General features: G+C 59.4%; 2 protein-coding genes across 2 annotated transcripts in view; one reads left to right on the forward strand and one right to left on the reverse strand.

Moving 5' to 3' along the window:
- The first annotated feature begins 673 nt into the window (after positions 1-673).
- DNAJB5 (DnaJ heat shock protein family (Hsp40) member B5) lies at positions 674-12822 on the forward strand. The gene is given in 5 exon segments (XM_050912989.1): positions 674-730; positions 5087-5217; positions 5220-5330; positions 7459-8057; positions 12466-12822. Coding segments are annotated over 5 exon segments (1113 nt in total). The 5' UTR covers positions 674-692; the 3' UTR covers positions 12700-12822.
- A 5981-nt stretch (positions 12823-18803) lies between these two features.
- Positions 18804-21172, reverse strand: part of VCP (valosin containing protein) — a 29704-nt gene continuing 27335 nt past the window's right edge. Inside the window, exons 15-17 of the mRNA XM_050912590.1 lie at positions 20157-20312; positions 19672-19826; positions 18804-19257 (exon numbers count right to left, since the gene is read on the reverse strand). Coding sequence (XP_050768547.1) covers positions 19152-19257; positions 19672-19826; positions 20157-20312 — 417 coding nt within the window. The 3' untranslated portion in view covers positions 18804-19151. The remainder of the gene's footprint in view (positions 19258-19671; positions 19827-20156; positions 20313-21172) is intronic.

A 21172-nucleotide genomic window follows, 5' to 3' on the forward strand; every position in this document is an offset into this window, starting at 1 on the left:
GAGCCCCTAAATGGGGCACCCCTAAATGGGGCACTGCCTGTGGGGGTGTGGGGAAGCTTAACCCCATCCCCACACAGGTCTTAGCCCCCCAGCAGGGCTGGGCAGGGGCACGGGCGGGGGGGGTGCAGTGGCGGGGGGGTTTAGCCCATCCCCACACCAGTCTGAGCACCCCGGTGGGGCTGGAAAGGGGGGACCCTACACGGGGAGGCAGCAAGGAGGGCTTGATCCCATCCCCACACCGCTGTGAGCACCCCAGTGGGGCTGGAAAGAGGGGATCCGACGTGGGGAGACGCTGGAGGGGGGGGCTTGACCCTGTCCCCACGTAGGAGGCAGCACCCACAGGCATGGAAATGGGGGACCCGATATGGGGAGACATTGAGGGGGTCTTGACCCGTCCCCACGCGGGAGGCAGCAGCCGGCGGGGCTGGCAGCGGGGGCCGTGCCGGCAGAGGCAGCGAGGGGAGGGTTAACCCCGTCCCCACGCAGGTGCTGGCACCCCAGTGGGGCTGTCGGTGGGGAGGGGGAGGCGGGCGGTGCGTGTGGGGGCCGGGGAGGGGATGATTCATTGCGGGTAGTCATGACATTGCTGCCTGGTTGCCTGCGGCTGCAGCCGGCACGGCACGGGTGGCTCTGCTTGCCCCGGCACGCCAAGATCCCCTCCGGCTCCCTGACCGAACCCGGGATACGCTGCCATGCCGGCCATCCTGCTCTTCTGGAGCCGCGCCGAGAGGTACGCACCCATCCCGGCACCCACCCCGCCAACCCTCGGCTCACCCACCCCGGCGCTCGGTGCCCGGCGAGCCGCCGGACCCCAGCCCCTGGGGATGCAGCGGGCTGGGGGCTGTCACCTGCCGGCGTTTCGCTCGCCGAGGGTGGGATGCAGGAGCCGCCCGGTGATGTCCCGGTACGGCTGCCCGATTTCGGTGTGGGGCATCCGGAGAGGATGCTCTCAGTGGCCCGCGAGTGACGGTGACAGACCAGGGTGGGGGACGCGGTGGCATTGGATTTCCTTGGCGCGCCTGAAGGTGACTTCTCAGAAGTAGGTTTTGCACCGCCGGGCTCGGAGGAGGCACCGTCCCGGTGCCCGGCTGCGGCGGGGGAGCCCCAGCCGCTGGGTGGGAGCGCGGCGGTCGGACCCCTTCTGCTGGGGGACCGGTGCCGGTGCCCGGCGAGGGGGATACAGGGACCCCCGGCACATCCGAAGGGGAACGCTGGGGAGGTGCAAATGGGTTAACGTGACTTTTTTTTCCACATCACTGCCGCCCTACTTTTCTCCCTCCCCGATTCGCCTGGCGGGTGCACAGCCCTGGGCGTCAGCAGAGTCGTTTCTGGGGATGCCGGGGGGCTCCTGGCTGCGCTCCCTGCTCCTCGGCGGGGGCTGCGCGGGGGACGTGATGGTGGTAACGGGGCGGCCGGGCGCCTTGCGGCAGCGGGGAGGGAGGATGCCAGAGCTGACGGAGAAGTGTCTTAATCCAGCGGCTTAGCGAGAAAGCGTCAGGAAACCAATTAAAGGAAAATTACGTCTCGGCAAGCGGCTCCATTGAGGGGTCCCCCCGCACACGGCTGGGAAGCGCACAAAGGACGGCAGCTCCCCGGCAGCACCGTGTCGATGCCCGCTCGCCCGCCGCCGAAGCCCTTTCGGAGCCCTCTTGGGAGCGGAGGTCAGAGCCGACCACAGCCGCCGGGCTGGCGAGGAGCTGCCTTTTCGGTGCGCCGGAGGAGCTGGAGGGGGAAGCTTCCTACCAGAGCATCCCTTGGTGGCGGCGGCATCCCCGGCATGAGCCGGCACCTTTCTCTCGGCCGTCCCCCTGCCACCCTCCGGTGCCTCCCGGCCGGGCAGAGGGCACCTGCCGGCGCCTGCGGACAACCGCGATGTTTAAAATAAAACTAGAGCCTTTAAAAATGACGGCTTGGACTCTGAATGTGTTCGTAAAGTTTCGGTAAGTGGGTTTCCGCCTCTTGACCTTGTGTCCTCGTTAAACCATCGGTGCCCGTCCCCGGCGTCCCGCGGTGACCTTGCACCCCGCGATGGCAAAAACCAATCTCCCCGCTGCCGCGGCCAGGGTGCGTTTGTTCCCTTAGATGACTGCCGAGCGGAGGGATTATGTCAAACGATCACTATTCCGCTGGCGCGCTCATCCAGCGGTTGCACAGGCTGATGTCATGTGCGGGGCCGGAACAAAGATTTGATTTTTTTTTTGGTGTGGCTGCAGGAGGAGGGTGGAGGCTGGGCTGGCTCGGCGGGGCCGGGGGATGCTTGTGGTTTTCTCCGAGGCCGGGTGGCCGTGGCTTGTCCAAAGGCATCCGGGTTGGGAGGGCGATGCAGGAATGGCTTTGCTCGCCTGAAACCCGCCTGAAACCCGCCTGAAACCCGCCCTGCGGCGCCTTCCCCGGCTCCCCCCCCCCCCCCCCCCGCTCCCGAAGGGGTTAAATGGGAAGGCAGGAGAGGATGACTGAGCAGAAGGGGGAGAGGAGCGGTGGCAAGGCGCAGCTGATCCCGGGAGGTGGGAGGGAAGGAGGGAGGCTCTGCGGGCACAGAGTCGTGTTTTACCATCATCTCGCATGTGAGCGGTCGCCTCCGGAGCGTGCCTTAACCCACCGGGTCACCCGCAGCGGCCGGTCCTCGCCAGCACGGTAAACCACGGCGCGGGGATGCGTTTCGGCAGAGAAATTACCCCCTCTGCGATCCCAGACGGACAAAGGGGTCCCCAGCCAGGAGAGCATCTCCGGGGGGGCATCCCTACCCCGGCCAAAGACCCCTCGGCGGGTAGAGACCAGAGATCTTGTGGGGGCGACAGCGTTTTGCCGGGATGGGATGTATTTTCGTGGGAAGCGCTGTGGGGTTTTGGCCAGGCGAGGGGGTCCTGGTGGTGCCGTCAGATTGAGCTGCGCGGGGTCGGAGCCGAGTGCGGTGGTCCTTGGCGGGGGGGGGAATCGAAGGTTTGCCACCTCCGTGTCTCTCAAGCCGGGTGCGACGGGGTTGTCTTCAGCGCTGCCTGGCTTGCCCTCACTGCGGGAGGGTTGGCATCATCCAGATGGGCCAAATCCCGGTCCAGGTCCTGGTGCTGGTCGCAGGGAGCCCCTGCCTCGCACCGGAGGCTGCCGTGGGGAAGGGAGGCGTTGGGGTGACCTTTGGCGGGAGGGGGGGGGATTGGCAGGTTACCTCTCAGACCCCCCCCACCTGTTGCTCACCCAGCGTGTCCCACAGCCCCCCGGCCCTGCGGGGAGGGCAGATGGGGAGGCAGAGGTGGGCAGGGGGCAGAGCATCCCCAGCGCCTGCGTGGCTGGGTGCCGCCGGCAGCTCTGCGCGCAGGAGCGGGTACAGAAAAGTGCTGGCATCCAGGAGCTGCCGCGGGAGACGCTGTCGGATGCTCTTTACGCCCCCAGGGACCTTCTCCCACCTCTTCTGCACCCCCCGGGCTGCCGCACGCATCTGCGGGTGCCCCCATCTCCCCTCACCGTGTCCTTCAGAGGTCCGTGCCTTGGGTGCCTTGCCCCCCTCCCCACCTACAGCAAAGTACCTGCTCCGCGGCTGGGGCAAAAAAGGGCAGAAGTTGGTGGTTTGGACCGAGGCGGCGAAGTATGGGGCCAATTTCCAAGCCCCTGAAGCAGCTAGCCAGCTGTAGAGGGGTTGTTGCCTGAGGCATGACCCAAGGCAAGCCTTGGATGCTTGGAATGGATGCCAGACGCTCAGTGCAGCGCCGTGGGCATGCACCTCGGGGAGGCCCAGCCACCCTCATCTGCTGTGGTTGGGAGGTCCCTGTGTGACCTCCACCGGGAGCTTATGGATAGAGTAAGGATGGGGGAGAACATCTGGTAACTTGTATGACGGTGAAGGAAAGGGCCAAGGCTCACACCCCGCGCAGAAATCTGTCTGCTGGAGGGGCTCGACCGGCTGGGGCTGCCCAGGGGTGCTTGGAGCGAGGATGGGGTGAACCCTGGACTGTAGCAGGGAGCAGGACGAGAGCAGGAGGGCGTAGCAGGGAGCAGCGGGTCTGCTGGGGCAACGCCTGGAGAAGAGCAGGGCCAGCAGCGAGCACTGAGCTGCGCTGTGTGAGGTGGGGGGGGCCAGGCCAGGCTCGGGGCGGGGGGTCGGGAGTTTGCTGTCGGATAACAGAAGGTCGGAGAAGCCGCGGGAAGTGTCCTCGTAGGAGCGTGGGGCTTGCTCAGCCTCTGCCCGGAGGAGCTGCCTTCTCATCTCCTCCGGCTGCTCCCTGGGTCTCTGCAACTCCAGCGGCGTGACTGGGAGATGAATTACGGCCACCGGGTTTTCCATGCCTTAGTAAGGCATGGCCCGGCCTCGGCCCCGCACGATGGAGGCAGCGAGCCCTGGGTTTCTGGGTTTCTGGCTTACTGCGAGATGCAGTTGAAGGCTCTCAGGGAGTGCAAGTCAGGCTAGAAAGTGGTTGGTTTTTTTAAAACAAAAAAATAAAAAAGCCCTCCCACCATCACAAGATGTTTCTGTCTAACGGCTTCGTTCTCTCTTCGCTAAATACAAATTACGGCTCTGACAGCCGGAGGCGCTTATCTCCAGCTGAATGGCAATTGCTTTCAGGAACAAAATGTTTGAAGTTCCTTTAAGGTGAAGGCGGCAGCACGGTCCCTGCCGCTGCTTTCAGCCTCCAAAAACCTGCTGTCATCACCCCGACTTGAGTCCCAGGTCCCCGGCTGGGAGAGAACCGAGGGGGGGACGGACACGGGCCGGCGGCTACATTTAGACATAACTCAGCCCTCCTGGCTCAGCGGGGACGGGACGGGACGGGGACACGGTCCTGGCCTGACGTTAGCGGTGGTGTGGCTCCTATAATAACGCCGTGACCTGGCTCAGGCTCTCCCTTTCCCTGTCAGCCTCAGAGATGAGTCTCCCCGTCCCCACCGTGGGGCTCGGGGAGTAAAACCGGAGCCGGGCCACATCCTGGCACCGGGGCTCTGACCTCCAGTGGGAAGCGTGGACTTGAGCTGGCTCCGGTGCTGCTGGCCAGTGCAACGCGGGGAGCATCGGCTCCGTGATAAGTGCGTGCCGGTCCTGTCCCCGGCTGCCCCGGTGCGGTATTCGCCTTACGGAGAGCTGTCTTTCTGCTTTCAGGAATAAGTACTCGGCTCCCGGCAGCGTCGCCGTCATGGGGAAGGACTATTACAAGATTTTGGGCATCCAGACCGCTGCCAACGAGGATGAAATCAAGAGAGCCTATCGGAAAATGGCCCTGAAGTATCACCCGATAAGAATAAAGACCCCAATGCCGAGGAGAAGTTCAAGGAGATTGCGGAGGCTTACGACGTCCTGAGCGACCCCAAGAAACGAGCCGTTTACGACCAGTACGGGGAGGAAGGTAAGGGGACGAGCACGGCCCGCTCGGAGGCAGGGGTGCAGGGTCCAAATCGGTTTTTACAGGCGAGGGAGCGTTTTCACACAGAGGTGTTCCCTCTGGTTCGTGCCTGCCCCCAAAACGGGGCTGGTAGCCTCAGAATCAGGGAGAGTGAAGGCTCCGCGGGGTGCCAGAAATCACCCCTCATCCCGCTCCTCCCTGGGCTTGCTCCGCTTTTCCAACCCGCCAGCCTCCTCCTGGGATGGCTGGGCTCTCCCTGCCCTCTGCCCCAAAACCCCAGCAGCCGGCTGAGACGATGGAAGTGGAAGGAGCTCACCTCCTGGGTCATACCTGGGGCAATTCATTAGCAACCCTGTAATTGACCTAAATTTCCCAGTGGAGAAGTATTGCTTTTGCCTGCGTTTCCCCCGCATTTGGGCACTGGTCCCGCTGTCCTCCCCAGTACAGGCTGACCTAGAGGATTCAAAGCTTTTCCCAATTTAAGTAATAGGTCCTTGTTTTGAAACCAAGCGGCTGCTGTTGTCTGGTGGTTGGCACGGAGGAGGAGGAGGAGGAGAGCCACTCCACCGCAGGCGGCCTTATTAGTCGAAGATGGAAGAGCACAACCCCATTCGAGGAGAGGGCTGAATAGCATCTGCATTAATCAGCCCAGGACTTGGGTGCTTAAAAGAGCCGGAGGTCTGGCAGGAACAGGCTGCTGGGTGGAAGAGGCAGCCCCTCTCGCGGGGCCAGCGGGCAGGTGCATCCCCGAATGAGCCACCGGCAGAATTAACCAGCGGTGGGTTAATTCGCGACCCGTTAGTTATGTCAGGGCTATGATGGATGCACCAGGCACAGTGATTTGCCACCCTGTAAAACGAGAAGAGACTGTCTCTAGTGGGAAACCAGCCTTTCCCCGGAGGCAGCGCTGAAATCGGACCCAGCTCCGGCTGGCGTCACAGGATTAAAGGTGAAACCTCCTGGCTGTACAGTCTGTTAGGGACAGGGGCTCGCCAGGGATTTGGCAAAATCCCCATCACCTGAAGACATCTAAAATAAGAGCGAGTTAAGGAGGGAGGGAAGAACATCCCCCTCCTTGCCCCATCGGTGTGGAACCAGTCACGGTCCATGGCCCCCACACCTTTAGTTTCCCATCAGATGCCGGTTTTTGGAGCAACATGTCTTGGGGATCGGCATTTCGAGGGCTTTTGGGTCCCACAGGCTGTGGTGGGCAAGGTGAAGTGAAAGCCCCCGACCCACCAAGAATATTAACTTCATCATCAGAAAAGACCCCCAAACTTGCCTGCTCTGTGCTTGTCCCCCTCCTGTCTCTCGCTGCAGGGGGCTGGCACAAGGGACAGGCTGTCAGAAATAGTCATCAGCGTGCCCTGAAAATAGTCCTTGAGCTAGGCTTGGCTTAACCCTTCCTGCCCCGCCTGGTCAAAAATAGCCTTGCAGAGCGTGTGTGACCTCTTTGCGGGGGGGCACTTGTCGTGTGCCTCGGCTGCTTGGGACTTTGGGGCGACGTAAGGCTCAGCCTAGGACCTGGGAGGGGAGTTTCCCATGGGGTGGTTGCCAAAAGATCCAAACCCTGAGCTTACTTGGCATTTTGTACAGTCTGTGTGCAGGGAGCTGTGTGCCGACCTGGAGGTCTGCTGACCTCCACCTGCTCTGCCACCCGGAGCAGTGGTCGCTTGCTGAGCTCAAAGCCTGTTCTCACCTGCAGGACATGATGCTCCTGGACTGCGGATGTCGGTGCAGCCTAAGAGACAGGGCTATTTGGGCAGAAGGGAGCCTGCCCATGGGCAAAAATGGAGATGGGCTGGTCAGGAAATGCTTTAAATGAAAAGGCCGTGAATGGGGTGGAGAGAACCAAGAAGCACTTCAGTAGGGGTAGCAGGGACAAAACCTGAAGAGATTTTAAGCTTGCTGGGTGTAGCGGCAGGACTGTGTGTCATGGGCTGAGGTGGTGCCTTCCTGGCCCACGCTCTTCGCAGATGGCTGGGCTGGAGGGGGTGACCTCCACCCACAGGAGATGCTGGAAGGGCTGCCTGGAGCCAGCAGAGACCATGCTCCAGCCTGGAAAGTGTGGTCCCAGCACGGCGTCCACCGGCGGGGAGCATCCACGTCTCGTCTTCCCCTTCTCTTCCAGGTCTCAAAACTGGATGTGGCCCTTCAGGTGGCTCAGGGAACACTTTCCACTACACCTTCCATGGAGACCCCCATGCCACCTTCGCATCCTTCTTCGGAGGCTCCAACCCTTTCGACATCTTCTTCGCTAGCAGCCGCTCCCGGATGTTCAATGGCTTCGACCAGGAAGACATGGATATCGATGATGATGATGACCCTTTCGGGGCCTTCGGCCGGTTTGGCTTCAACGGCATTAACGGGGTTCATCGGCGGCACCAGGAGTCCCTGCACACACGGAGGAGGGTCCAAGACCCGCCGATCATCCATGAGCTCAAGGTGTCCCTGGAAGAGATCTACCACGGCTCCACCAAGAGGATGAAGATCACACGCAGAAGGCTCAACGCTGATGGCCGGACCATGCGGACTGAGGACAAGATCCTAAACATTGTCATCAAACGGGGTTGGAAGGAAGGAACCAAAATCACGTTCCCCAAAGAAGGGGACGCCACCCCAGACAACATCCCTGCCGACATCATCTTCATCCTCAAGGACAAGCCTCACTCGCACTTCAAGAGGGATGGGACGAACGTGGTCTACACGGCAAACATCAGTCTTAAAGAGGTGGGTATTGGTGGGAAATCCCACGGGGTGGGAGGTGGCGCTGGGTCATGGCACATGGGGCCAAGACGGGACTCAGTCCTCCTCCTGCGCCGATGAGGAAGGACCAGGTAGGTCGCAAGAGACACGAGCCAAGACCTCTGCAGAGAGGAGCTACAGAGGCCAACTCGTGCTTGGTGTTGGAGGTGCTCAGCCTCCGTGCCGGGTGTAGGACACGGGTGCTGCGGTCCCTGCTGAGCGCACCTTGCTTCTTGAGCCAATGCCGGTGGTATTTATCCATTTTCTCCCTTCCCCATATGTCTTGTCCTTCTGTTTTAGCATAGGGTATTCAAATGTGGAAGAGAGCCCAGATCCTCCGTAGGAGCAAGGGAAAACCCAAGTTGGCTGGCATGAGTCTGGTCCGTGCTTTTCTTGTAGCTGAGCCTGCTGTGGCTTAGTTACTGTCTGGGATAGCGCCGGGTGCCTCTCCCCACGGACAGAGAGCAGGGTGATGTGGAGAAAAGTGGTACCTCGCCCTCCTGAGCAATGCTTTAGCTGTTTTCCTTGGTTCCGGCTTTCCTAGATACAGAACCAAATAAACAAAATATTCAGGCAGTGAGCAAAACCCAGCGCATCCAGGCTGGCAGTCCTGGAGGTCACAGTGGGGCTGGATGCATCAGAGCCAGCAAGCTGCGCAAAGGTGGGAGAGGAAGAGGAGATTACCCCAGTACAAGATGTGCCGTTCGCCACCGCTGCTGTATAACTACTTTTTAATAAATCCCAGCTGGCAGCTGCATTTAACATTGACGTTTTTGGCAGCTGCCATTTGCTGTTCCTTTCAGACTGTAGACGCTGTCTGTCTTCTTAATGAGCTGATTTTTTTTTTTTCCTGAAGACAGATTTATGTTCTCAAATGGGTTTAATAGAAATAAGCTCAATGGGCCAGACCTGAGGTGGGGAAATGTGAGCTTGTTAGTGTGCCAGCGAGTCGGGAGAGCTTTGCGATGGCTCTGCGTCCCAGCTGGGGCTGTGACCAGGTGTACTGGGGGCAAGGAGCCGCGACGTGGGTCAGGCGGAGCTGGGTGCTCTTGGAGCAAACTCAGCTCAAGTTAGCCTGCAGATGCAGGAGCCGAATTTCCTTCGCACTGCAAAGTGCAGAGGTTTATTCCTGCGGTGCCTGGCTCCCCTGGCCGCTCCAGAAATACTTGGGAGAGACTGCCTTATTTATGGAGCCATGCATGCCATATCTCAGATGTTTCCTTCTGTGCATTCCTCTATCTGTAAAATTAACCCCAAGCTGGCTGTGCTGATGTCCAGACAACGTTAGCCCAGGTTCATGCACTGCTCAGGCTGGAGGGACTCTTGCCTGGAGTTGCCCTTTGAACAGCAAGCGGAGAAACCTACTCCGGCTCCACGTGCTATTGCACCAGAAGTGCTGGTGCTGGGCGCCTGTGATCTCCATGAGCAAGGCGTGCGTGCCGGCGTTTGGTTTGCACGAGGCAGTCACAAAGTGGAAAATTGGTGGTCCGGGCAAATTGCTCCTCTCTTTGAGCTGGAATTTCTGGTCTCTGTCCTCCCCCACCGCAAACCCAATGTGCTGGATATCCTCGGGGAGCTGCCGGCCTGGCTGCCATCCCCAGCCCGCTGCTTGCCAGGGCAGGGTGATACTCTGCTGCTTTTATCTTCCATGAGAAGAAGTACCTTAAGCGCTCTGGAGCACGAGCAGGTGCCGGGAGCTCCCCAGCTCCATATGCCACCACCTCAGTATGTGATCCTGAGCCTACGGCCATAGCCTTGGGCGCTGTCCTTGCACCCTTCCTCCTTGTAAGTCTGCCTTTTTTAGCCTGAGCTGTAGTCTCTTCCGCTGCCACGAGAGCAGCGCAGCACAGTGCCAGCAGGCAGAGCTGGCAGGCGGTGGGTGCTGTGACCCCACTCATGGCTGTGCTGGAGACCCCTCGCCAGCACCCTGCTGCCATGGGGAGCAAACAACCTGGTGCTCGGGCTGGGGTCACTCAGGAGAGCCTCTTCCTCTTCCTCCATCCCACAGACCCCTCTGGAGAGCAACCCAGGGAGGCAATGCCCTCCCAGCCCTCAAGTCCCAGCCCTGCTGGGTGCCACGTCCCCCCGGCCGGGGCTGTGCGGGTTGGTTGCCACCCAGCTGCTGCAGAAGCCAGAGGTGTATGAGGGCTTCCCCAGGGAATCGTGGGCTGCGGGGAAGTGTCCCTTCCTAAAATTACAGGCACGCGTCGCAGTGGGAGGCCGAGGGAGGGAGGAGTGACACCGCTCCGCCGGCAGCTGCCTCTCCCGGGAGGCAGATCTTCAGGCAGCGCTGGTGGCAGGGGCTTGTGCCCACCCGGCTGCCTGCCTAACGCCTGCCCTCGCCAGCCACCCGCTTTGCATCCTTTACCTGGCGTCACCTTCCTCGAAGCATCCGCGCGTCAGCGCCCGGCTGAGACGCGACCGGTGGTGACGTCCCCCCCGGCGGCTTTGCTGCGAGCGGAGGAGGACCTAACGCTGACCTAGATAAAGCTCTGCTCTCACAGCACAGCGCTCAGCTATCAAAACCAGGGTGATTTCATCTCTAGGGATAAACTGAGCCTCTTTCTAGGATGCGGGGCAGCTCCCGCGGTTACTGGTGTTACTTCAGCAACCGGTTTCCCAAATGCCAGCGAAGTTGAGCAAGAAGAATGAAAAACAGGGACATACGGCAGAGGAACGATCGCCTCTGATTCTTGTATCTTGGCTCTAGGAAGGAAACATTAAGATCCTGTCTGCCTTCGCTGTTACCACCTGCTCCTGCTCGCATCCCTCCGTTTGCCCCATCCACGTGCTCCCGTAGGGAGTTCCTGTTCTTCTTCCCATTTTGTGGCTGGAGATGTCCTTTCCCCGGCACACATGGACCTGTGCAGCCCTCCACGGGGCATGGCAGTGGGCACCAGCGAGCAGGAGAGCTCCGGCATCCTTGGGCGAGCGCAGGGCAGAAATGCGTTGATGGGGGAGATCGTCCTTTGGTTCCCCCCCAACCTGACGGAGATCCAGCCAAGCACCCGCTGCTCGCATGGAGCTGGCGATGGGCGTCCTCCTGCAGCCAGAAAAGCTCATCCCTGGAGAACACCCTTCCCACGAGGAGACCCTGTGCAGATGAGCTGTGTAAGGAGACGGCCCCACCTCTCCTGTTCTCCACTCACCAGAGCCCCCCAGCCGGCTCCGGCACCGGTCCCTCAGCGATCGCCCTGGTGCAAAGCCCTGGCTCAGTCGCAGAAGCTGTGGCCATCGGCCCTGAACCAGTGGCCAGCATGAGAAGAAGAGATGTTTCTCCTGGTGCGTGTTGCTGCTCTGTCACTGGAGGCCTTTGCTGGGGAGGGGAATGCAGAACATCCCTCCATCTACCCCAGAAACAGCAATTGCATCCCCTCCCCTCCCTTTGCAGGGTTTTTTGGGGAGGCTGGGACCCCCAGGACCCAGCTTGGAGGGGTGAACCTGCATCAGCCCCCCACCTGGAAGCTCGAGGCTGTACCCCCGGCAAACCCCCCCCCTCTTCCAGAAGCATCGCTCCGCAGTCCTCTCCCTCAGCCCTTGCCGAAAGCCTGGAGACAATCCTGCCCACGTGTACGCCAGAGCTGTCTGAGTTATTTAAGGACACAAGGATTTTCTTGCTGCATTCCCGTGTCACGTGGCTCGCTAATGCAGGCCGGCTTGCGGCTGCCGCGGCACCCACCGCCCCGGCTGCTGCCGGGGGCTGGGGTACAACAGGCTGGCACCCAGGAAACCAGCTCTTGGCTTTGCAACGGGGACTGGCGACGGGGACCAGCCCCCCAGGACCCCGGCTTCTAGGAAAGCTCGGTGCTGTGCCGCGGCCACACCGCCGTCCCACGCCGGTGTAACCTTTTGGGGGCTGTTGGTGGGGGGGGGACGGGACGCGAGCTGTGCTATAGATAACCCCCAGCGCCGGGCAGAGCTGCCGGGCTCTGAAGGGTGACAGCTGATGAATCGCGGCAGCATCCGATGATCTCAGCTGGATTTTCGGCTGCCTGAGGCTGGGCGGCGAGGCTGGGAAGGGGCTAAATTTAGCCTGTCCTGTTGCTGCAAGTGGCCGGGCGCTTGCTGGTGGTGCCTCCTGGGGAGCCCAGGAGGTGGGGAGGGGGGTCCTTCCCCCCATGAGGCTGGGGCACCCCTCTCCTGGGGCACCCCTCGCCTGGGGCACCCCTCTCCAGCATGGCTCCTGCAGCCAGTTCCTGGTGGTTAGACTGTGCTGGCACCAGCAGAGACCTGGGCTTGCACTGGTGAGCATCAACCGATGCTCTTGGGCATCATCCAAACGGAGCTAGGCAGTTTAACCCGGGGAGCAGCCGGTGGGGGGACGGGGTGTGGCCGTCGGGATGCTTTGGGGTGTCAGCCCCGTCTGACGGCGTGTCCCCTCTTGTCCCCCCAGGCCTTGTGCGGCTGCACCGTGAACATTCCCACCATCGACGGGCGGGTGATCCCGCTTCCCTGCAACGACATCATCAAGCCGGGGACAGTGAAGAGACTGCGCGGGGAGGGGCTGCCCTTCCCCAAGGCCCCCAGCCAGCGAGGAGACTTGATCGTGGAGTTCAAAATCCGCTTCCCAGACAGAATAGCTCCCCAGACGAGACAGATCCTCAAGCAGCACCTCCCGTGCTCCTAGAGGCCAGGGACTCTCCTCCAAGCAGCAATACTCCAAACACAAGTGCCGCAGCACCCGGCCTGCACGGAGCAGAGGTGCCACAGCACTTTCAAATGCAAAAAACAACCCCCTCACACCACTTTCCTTCCCAACCCCCCCCCCCATCCCTCCCCCATCCATCCCTCCCCCATCCATCCCTCTCCCCATCCATCCCTCTCCCCATCCATCCCTCTCCCCATCCATCCTTCTTGGCCTGTTTTCTACTCCAGCAGCAGGGAGGCTCCTGCCCGTCACAGCTCTCCCGGCTGCCAAACTTTTTATTTTTTCCCCAGAGGTCTGGCTTTTCCACCTCGCACAAGCGAGGGGTGTGGGCTCTTTGCCCGGGGAGGTGCATCGCGTTGTGGGTTTTTTATGTCGCCTGCTTTTCAGGCCACTTTTCCCACGAGAGGCTGGACTTATCGGGGTCCGGCGCAGTGTAAATAGGACTCCGCGGGATCTGGCGTCCCCGCCGTTAGTTTTTCTCTTCCCTTCTTTGACACTTGCTGCTGTTTGGGGTCCCGGCTGTACCGCGGTGCCGATCGCTCCCGCCCGCGGTGGCCCCCCCCACCCCCACCCCCCCGTAGCCAGACTGTTTCTCACCTGGGACCACGGTACTGAGTCCGACCGTGGTCTGCTCTCCTGTGCCAAGCCTACAGCCGAGCCTCGGCTGTGCCAAATGACGGAGCATGTGGGGATATCCCTGTCCAACCTCCCACCCCTGCCTGGGGCTGTTCCCCGGTGCCTGCGGGCAGCACCTGCCTGCATCTGCTGCCCACAGAGCCCCAGCCAGCAGGAGGGGAGAAAGCCCAGGGTGGAGCTTTCTTGTTCAGATGTGTTGAGTTTGCATTGCTGCTTTTTTTTCTAAATACTTATATAGAGAGCTCGTTAGATAAACTCCGTAAGGATTTTTCTCTGCCCGTTTTGGGGTTCCTGGCGTGGTGCACCCTGACTTTTTTTGTGGGGGGTGGGGGGGATGGTTCAGCCACGTGAACATCAAACCCCCGGCAGGGGCAGGCAGGGTGTGTAGCACAAGTCTGGGTGCAAAAGCAGAGCCAACCGTGAGCAGAGCTGTGGGTTTCACTAGCGTTTGAGGTCAACCTTATGGATTTTAATAAGAGAAAGGTGCGTGTATATATTTTTCTACAGGGATGATTCATTCAGGAGATATTTCTGGGTGTCAGGGTGGAGCTGGGAGGCGCATGAGGCAGTCTGCTTGGTGGCTTCATTTTCAAATGCTGTATTTTTTTAAAACCTTTGGATTTCCATCAGGAGAATTTTTATATTTCTTACCTTTCTCGGCCCACTCTGCCTCGTGCCAGTTTTTTTTCCCGGGAAAGGGCTCCTACGGAGCAGGAGGCGCGTTCAACCTGGCTTTGTATGGATCCTCTTCCACTGCAGCACCACCGAGAAAACCCCTGCCAAAATATTCCCCCCATCCTGGGAATCTTTTTTTAAAAGAGAAATCACAGACTTGAAACAGGGGGTCCTTTGAGGCAGGGGGGTGAGCGCAGGGTGTCCGTAGGGGCTGGGTGTACAGCTGTACAGTGTATCATACAGAGCGAGAAGACCTGTTAGACGCTGCTTAATTAATTGCCCGGTTTGGCCGGCGAGGGAACACCACCGGTTCCCTCCACTGGTCCCTGTGGAATTTGATGTAGAGAAACCTGGTGGACACCACGAGCGAGAAGACAGGCCAGCGCGCAAATGCCAGCTGCTTTGTTTTTCTCTGTTTCAATGAGACCTGAATGTTTTATAGTGGGTTTTTTTTTCCTTTTTTCTTTTTTTTTTTTGTAATGTCAGTATTGAGAGAAAAAAAGAAATAAAGTATTTGAAAAGCAGAAATAAAGTATTTAAAAAAAATGCTTCCTCAGAGTGTGTTGTGATGGGAGATGCTGGGCTGCGCTCATGCAGGCAGTGGGGACGGGGCTCTGTGCTGGCATCATCCCCACCACGGGGCTGGCCGGTGCCTGGGACCTTCAAGGCCGGTAAGGAAGGGAGTAACCGGCCTGGCGCCCAGGAACCTTGAGGCCGGTAGGGAGGGGAAGAAGAAATCTGTTTGGTTTGTCTACTTGGTGCACAGGACCTTCAAGGCCTGATAATGAGGGGATGGGAATAAATACGTGACCCGCTCGGTCACAGAGAATGGCTGCTCGCCTCATAAAATGGCGTTAGCTCTGCTAACCACATTGTCAGGGATCGGGAGGAGGGAGTACCAGTCAGGGGCTCTGTGTCCCCTTGGGGCTCCCGGAACATGGCTGACACAGGCAGTGGGGTGCTGCAGCTGGGGACAGGTCGGCAAAGGGGGGTCCTTGCTGGCTGCCCGGGGGGGGCTGGAGAGACACCAGTGCCCAGCTCTTCTTGGCGGGACCCTGTGGCAGGCCAAGAGGCAGTGGCACAAGATGCACCCAGGAAAAGTCCTGCTGAATCAAGAAAAGTTTGCCCATAAGCTCCCAGCAGGAGCAGCACACCAATGACAGGCAGCTGGAGCAGCACACCAATGACAGGCAATGATAAAGAAACCATGGGTGTTGTGCCTCGGGAAGGGACTGGGCAGAGGCTACCAAACCTCAAAGGGGGGCCATGGCTCACTGCCCCCTCCCAGGCCATGAAATCACCCCACAAAAACCTAGCCCAGAAGCCCACACAGCAGACAGGGCTGCAAGCAGAGAATGGGCCGGGCAGACTGAGAGCCGGAGCCAGCACAGCCCCCCTGGCCATGGGGGCTGACAGTGCTGCTGGGGATGCCCATGGGGCAGGGGATGGCCATGGGGAGAGGAAGCCCTTGGAGCAGGAACACCTGTGGGGAAGGGCTGCCCATGGGGCAGTGGATGTCAATAGGGAGGGCACATCCATGGAGCAGGGGACACCCGTGGAGGAGGGATGCCCGTGGCAGGGGGATGCCCTTGGGGCGGGGGTAGCCATGGGGAGGGTATGGATGCACGCGGGCCAGGCAGTGCCCAAGGGGAGGGGATGTCCTTGGGGCCAGGGATGCCCAGGGGCCAGAGATGCCCATAGTGCATCTGTGCCCGGCCCGGAGTGGGACAGGGGACCCGCTGAGCATGGCCACTGCCTGCCCTCTGCTGGCAGGAGCGCCTGCTGGGCCCGGAGGGGTTTGGGGTGCTGCAGGAGGGCCCCAACCCCTTGGGTCAGGGACCAGCCTCTAACCCCAACACCTTGGCTGGGGAGGGGTCCCCCATCCTGCACCCACCGTGGCTGGGCTGCGGCCCCTATGAGGTCGCACGGTCCCTGTGGGGCCCGGCTGTAGGGCTGTGGCGGGGGGGGGAACGACGTGGCTCTGGGGCCACATGGGGAACCCCAGGGGGGCACAGGGAGATGTCGACTATGGTGGCAATGAAAGGGCTGCCCTCAGCTGCCCCCCTCACTAATCCCGCACCATCCAGGGCAAGCCCCAGCCAGGGGTCTCTGCTGGGGGGTGGCCCCTGGAAAGGGGCATGGGCTGGGGCCAAATGCAGTCCCCGGTGCCAGCTGCTCTCCTGGGGCTGCTGGGGGTTCATGAGGGTGCAGGGGCCCAGCCAAGCTCCCCGGCTGCTGCAGGTGCTAATTTGGGGGACACCCTCAGCCCCCCAGCAGGTTTACACTGCGCCGGGGCAGGGGCAGATGCCCTCAGAGATCACATGGGTGCTGTCCCCACCAGGACCCATGTCCCACAGGTGGCAGGGAAGAAAGATGAGGTTTTCCAGCCCTCCTGCTGGATTTAATTAGCATTTGCAATTAGGAGAAGCACGTCCTGGTTTTGGCTGGGATGGAGTTAATTTTCTTCTTAGTAGCTGGTACAGTGCTGTGTTTTGGATTTAGTGTGAGAATAATGTTGATAACACGCTGATGTTTTTGTTGTTGCTAAGTAGCGCCTGTCTTAAGTAAGTCAAGGATTTTCAGTTTCCCGTGCTCTGCCAGCAAGCAGGTGTGCAAGAAGCTGGGGAGGGAGCATGGCCAGGACAGCTGACCCGAACCAGCCAAAGGGATATTCCATACCATAGAACGTCATGCCCAGTATATAAATGGGGGGCAGTTGGCCGGGAGGGGCAGATCGCTGCTGGGGCATCGGTCAGTGGGTGGTGAGCAATTGCATTGTGCATCACTTGTCTTTTCTTGGGTTTTATTTCTCCTTTTTTTTTTTCCTTTTCATGACAATTATATTATTATTATTAGTTAGTAGGATATGTTATTTTACTTTAGTTATTAAACTGTTCTTATCTCAAAAAAACCCCCACCCCACCACCCCCAAAAAACCCAGGTCCACCACCGCCCCCATTTTTGTCAGCACGGAGATGGCTGAAATTCCCAGCTTTCCCTTCATTTCCATTTTCCCAGTGGGAAGCAGGGAAGACTTGGGCTGTCAGGAGCAGGGACACGCACCCCACCATCCCATGCCCTGCTTGCCCCAGCCTCCACAGCAGACAAGAGATGCCGGGATGGATCTTCCCCCAGCACTTGCTGGGTGGTGATGGTCCCAAACTGGCAGGGAGGAAGAAACCCACCCCCTGCCAGAGCTGAGGGGAGCTTTGGGGAGAGTCCTGGAGAGCTCTTGGCAGGGGTGCAGAGCAGCCCCTTCCCCCTTCCCAGGTGGCTGAAAGCAGCTGGTTCCTGGTTCCCCCGCTGGCTGGAGCTCTCTCTTTCTGGGGTTGCACTGGTGAAGCAGCAGGACGGGAAAGCAAAGCCAGCATCTGTGTCCCTGCAGAGCAGCGGGGAGAAGTGCAGGCAGGGAAGCAGCCCTGGAGTCAAAGTTTCCAGGTGCCAGTTAACCCAAAAAATGGCAGGTGTGGGGCAGGGGAGGCACCAGCCCTCCCATCCTCAACCCCGCTGCCACAGGAGGCGGCGATGGCCAGCGTCCCCGCAGGAGCGAGCGGCAGCGTTTTCTCTAACAGAGGTGGCATGAGGACAGGGCAGTAGCGGTGCTGGCAGAGAGCTCCGAAGTAGGACAGAGCACCTGGGCTGCCCACCCTCCCCGGGGGCCTATGTGGCCTCCTACCCCAGCAGGAGGTTGTGCTATTTAAACACAGCGTTCCCAATTCCAGTGCGTTTCTCCCCACTGCTAGGCACAAGCCCCCTCTCATGGACAGTCCCATCCTCCTCCCATTTTGAGACTCCCCTCTCCCTTTAAATCTAGCTGGTTTGATGGAGCCCTCCAAGATCTGCCAGGCTTTGGGGCAGAAACTCCCACTGCAGGGTGCCCTCTCTGCCTGGCTCAGCCCCAAAGGCCTGGGGCAAGCTTCTGCCACACCATCTGCATTTAGCCCTCTCTGCAGAAACCCTCAGTTCCTGCAGCCCCCATAAAAGCCGGCAGCACACGGCCGCTCTGCGCGTCCTGCGGCCGCTGCCCCGAACAGGCTCGCCCCTTGGGCTCAGGGTGGGCCCTGTCCAGCCTCCCACCCCCTGCCGGTGTGCGTGATGGGACCAGACCCAGGGCTTCTCTCACAGAAAACGCAAGGAAATAGAGCAGTACTGTATTTTTCAGTTCAGAGAAGAGAAAATAAACCAAGGAGCAAGGCAGCGAGGCAGAAGAAGTGGAAGGGAAGAACCACCATGATCAGAACCCAACGACTGAGCTTGGGGCACAACACGGGGCCAGCTGGCACCCGAGAACCCAGACCGTCTTCAGAAACCCACGGGGACGCGTGAAATGCGCTGAAGCTCCGCTCTTCCCTAACCACAGCGGTGTCACGCTGCACCACTACGCCCAGAGACCAGCCAAGCGGCCTCTCGTGCCTGCCCTCGGGCAGGGCGGACAAGACAAGGGATCGCTGGAGAAGTCCTTTGCTGCAGAGGAGCCCAAGCAGCAGATCTGACAGCTGATGGCCAGCGTCAGAGAAGCAACACCAGACACCTGCTGCCAGGCTCTCTTACTCGGTGCTTCCTGCCAAGCCAGGGCAGGGGAGACACACTGCCAAACCAACTTCTTCTGTTAACGTGAGCTAAGAGGTGTTAAGAATGAAGAGCAACCCCGCACGCAGCAGGGAAGCGCATGTACAGATGGACTCCACCAGAGCGAGGAGTGCTCGGACTGCACCCGAGACACAGGTTTACAGACAGTGCCAGCACCACACAAAGGAACGGCCAGGGCCTGCTAGAGTTTTGTGGGATTTTTATTAATTTTTTTATTATTTTTGTGTTTTTTTCTTTTTTTATACAGGCTAGCGTTGTACCCTTTGCTAAAGCTGCTGATTCTGCCACATAAACTAGAACAGAAATTTCTCAGAAATTAAGTCAGTTCCCCTCCTTGTTAATTCACTGTCTGCCTCCCAACTGAACAACGGTCTGGATTTGTGTTTGCAGAAAACATTCCCTGTACAAAGTCTGACGTGCAGCTACACCGGTCTGACTGAGGAATGAAGAAGCCAAGAGTCCATTGAACATCGGATTTTTCCTTGTACAACGTGGCCTGATTTGGAGTTTGGTCCACCGAGGACAGCGAGTTAACCGTAGAGATCATCATCATTGTCTTCACTGTACACGTTGCCCCCGCTGCCGCCTCCTGTGCCTTGGCTCGGACCGGCGCCGCCCTGGTTACCTGACGGGAACCTGCGTGCAGCGGTGCAGGAGGGGAGAGAAGAGATGCTGTTCAAAAGCCTCCTCACAGCTCCGCACCATCCCCTCCCTCCATGCCAACACCCCGGTGCCAAGTAGGACAGGCAGGAGAAATGGGATGAAGCCTTAGGGCAGGTCACACAAAAGGCTCGCACAGCTGCCGGCTGTCGCTTGTGTTAAAGGAAAAAGGGTTGATGGACTTCAGGAGCGCTAACAGAGCAGCTACAACCGACCTGCAGCACAGCCTGCACCCGCCACGTTGTGTACTGGCTGCTGTACACACTGGGGAGAATGGGAAAGCACAGTGGAAGAGGGTTTTGTTACCCACAACCCAGCAGAAAGCTGCCCCGGTGCTCTGCTCTGGGGCCGCTGAGCCACGCTGCCCTCCCGCCGCTCCCCCACGGTTACCTGAAGCTGCCAAACCCACGGCTCTGCTGTAGAGTCTGTGCAAACATCTCGTATTTCCTGATGTCGTTGTCACTGACAGAGCGGCGAGCAAAGCGCATGGCCTCCTCAAAATGATCCCTGCGTATCTCGGGAACCGGGTCGTCCTCCTCCACCTCCTGCAGCAGGACAGAGGGCCCAGGTGAGCTGCGTGCCCGAGCTCTGCGGCCCGACGGCTGCCCACAGCCTCCCTCCAGGCCAGGAGGCTCCAACACCTGCCAAGGCAGGGACTGGAGAGGGACGCTGCGGCAGACCGTGAGTCAGGGCTGCAGCAGGGGCCTTCTGAGCAACGCTGACCCTGAGGGCCTCAGCCTCCCACGAGATGAGAACAAAGTGCTCCAGCTCCGCGCTCTGTGCGAGAGCCCACTCGTCCCCATCCCAGGATTACAGAGTGGAACGCGTCGCACCTCACGCACGTGAGCAGGGAAAGCTCAGAGTGCCCCACTCACCATGGCGGAAGGGTTGGTCTGCCTCTCGCGTTCTCGCCTGATCTCACTCTCGATGGACTCGCGGATGGCCAGTTTGCAGGCACGCTGGCAAATTTCTGTCAGGTCAGCCCCCGAAAAGCCATTGGTCATCTTAGCTAGAAAATCCAGGTCGACATCCTAGTGACAAAACAAAAAAGCAAGAGAGGCCTCTCCTTAACACCTTACATCCTCAGGTGACAGAGAGGTGTCTTCAGATCCCATGGTATCAAGGTGCTGCCTTAACTCTGGCCAATTTTGGAAAGATCAGCTGTTAAGGTTCTTGTTTCTGGGAAAAGTTAACCACACACAAAGGCAGGCCACGCTCCCCACACACCCACCAAGAATCCACGAAGTGGCTGTAAATGCCTCTGCACTTGTGGATTTAAGATAGGATTTGCTCAGGTCTCAGCATTAGGAGTCAAACAAAACACTGTCAGATGGCAAATGGAGATGGGGCACAGGCAGACCAAGACAACCGACCTCCTCCTCCTTCGCCTCAACTGAGGGGGTAGTACTGCAAACTCCTTTGAAGCCTTCCTTCCCAACAGAACCTAAAAAGGTAAGCTTGGCATAAAAAACCTTGAGCTCTCACTTGACATCCACTTTTCTGCAACTAACTATCAGTTGCATCACTGCCTGCTCCCCAGGCAAGGGACATAGCTCTTGCCTATGACAGTTCAGCAACAATTAACTGCAATGGTTCCTCTTCAATTTTCATTTTCCACCCCCATGTTCTAAATTTACTTTTCTTTCAGAGTACAAGAATCTTTTCCATCTTGCCATAACAGGCTTTCCTGTTCCCACGCTGTGGGCAGAGCTCCACTATGTGACAAAGACCCGCTGTGCTTACACACCGACACCTAGCTTCGTTGATACCTCACCTCAGAGCTCAAGCCTCCCCCTTCATTTCCATCCTTCAGGGACTGAAGGCTTCCCAGCTCTGCACCTCGTGGAGCAGCCACCAGCCCTCTGCTCTGTCCCCGGCACGTGAGGAGCAC

This window comes from Gymnogyps californianus, chromosome Z (assembly GCF_018139145.2).
Source record: "Gymnogyps californianus isolate 813 chromosome Z, ASM1813914v2, whole genome shotgun sequence".
In the NCBI taxonomy this organism is placed as follows: Eukaryota; Metazoa; Chordata; class Aves; order Accipitriformes; family Cathartidae; genus Gymnogyps; species Gymnogyps californianus.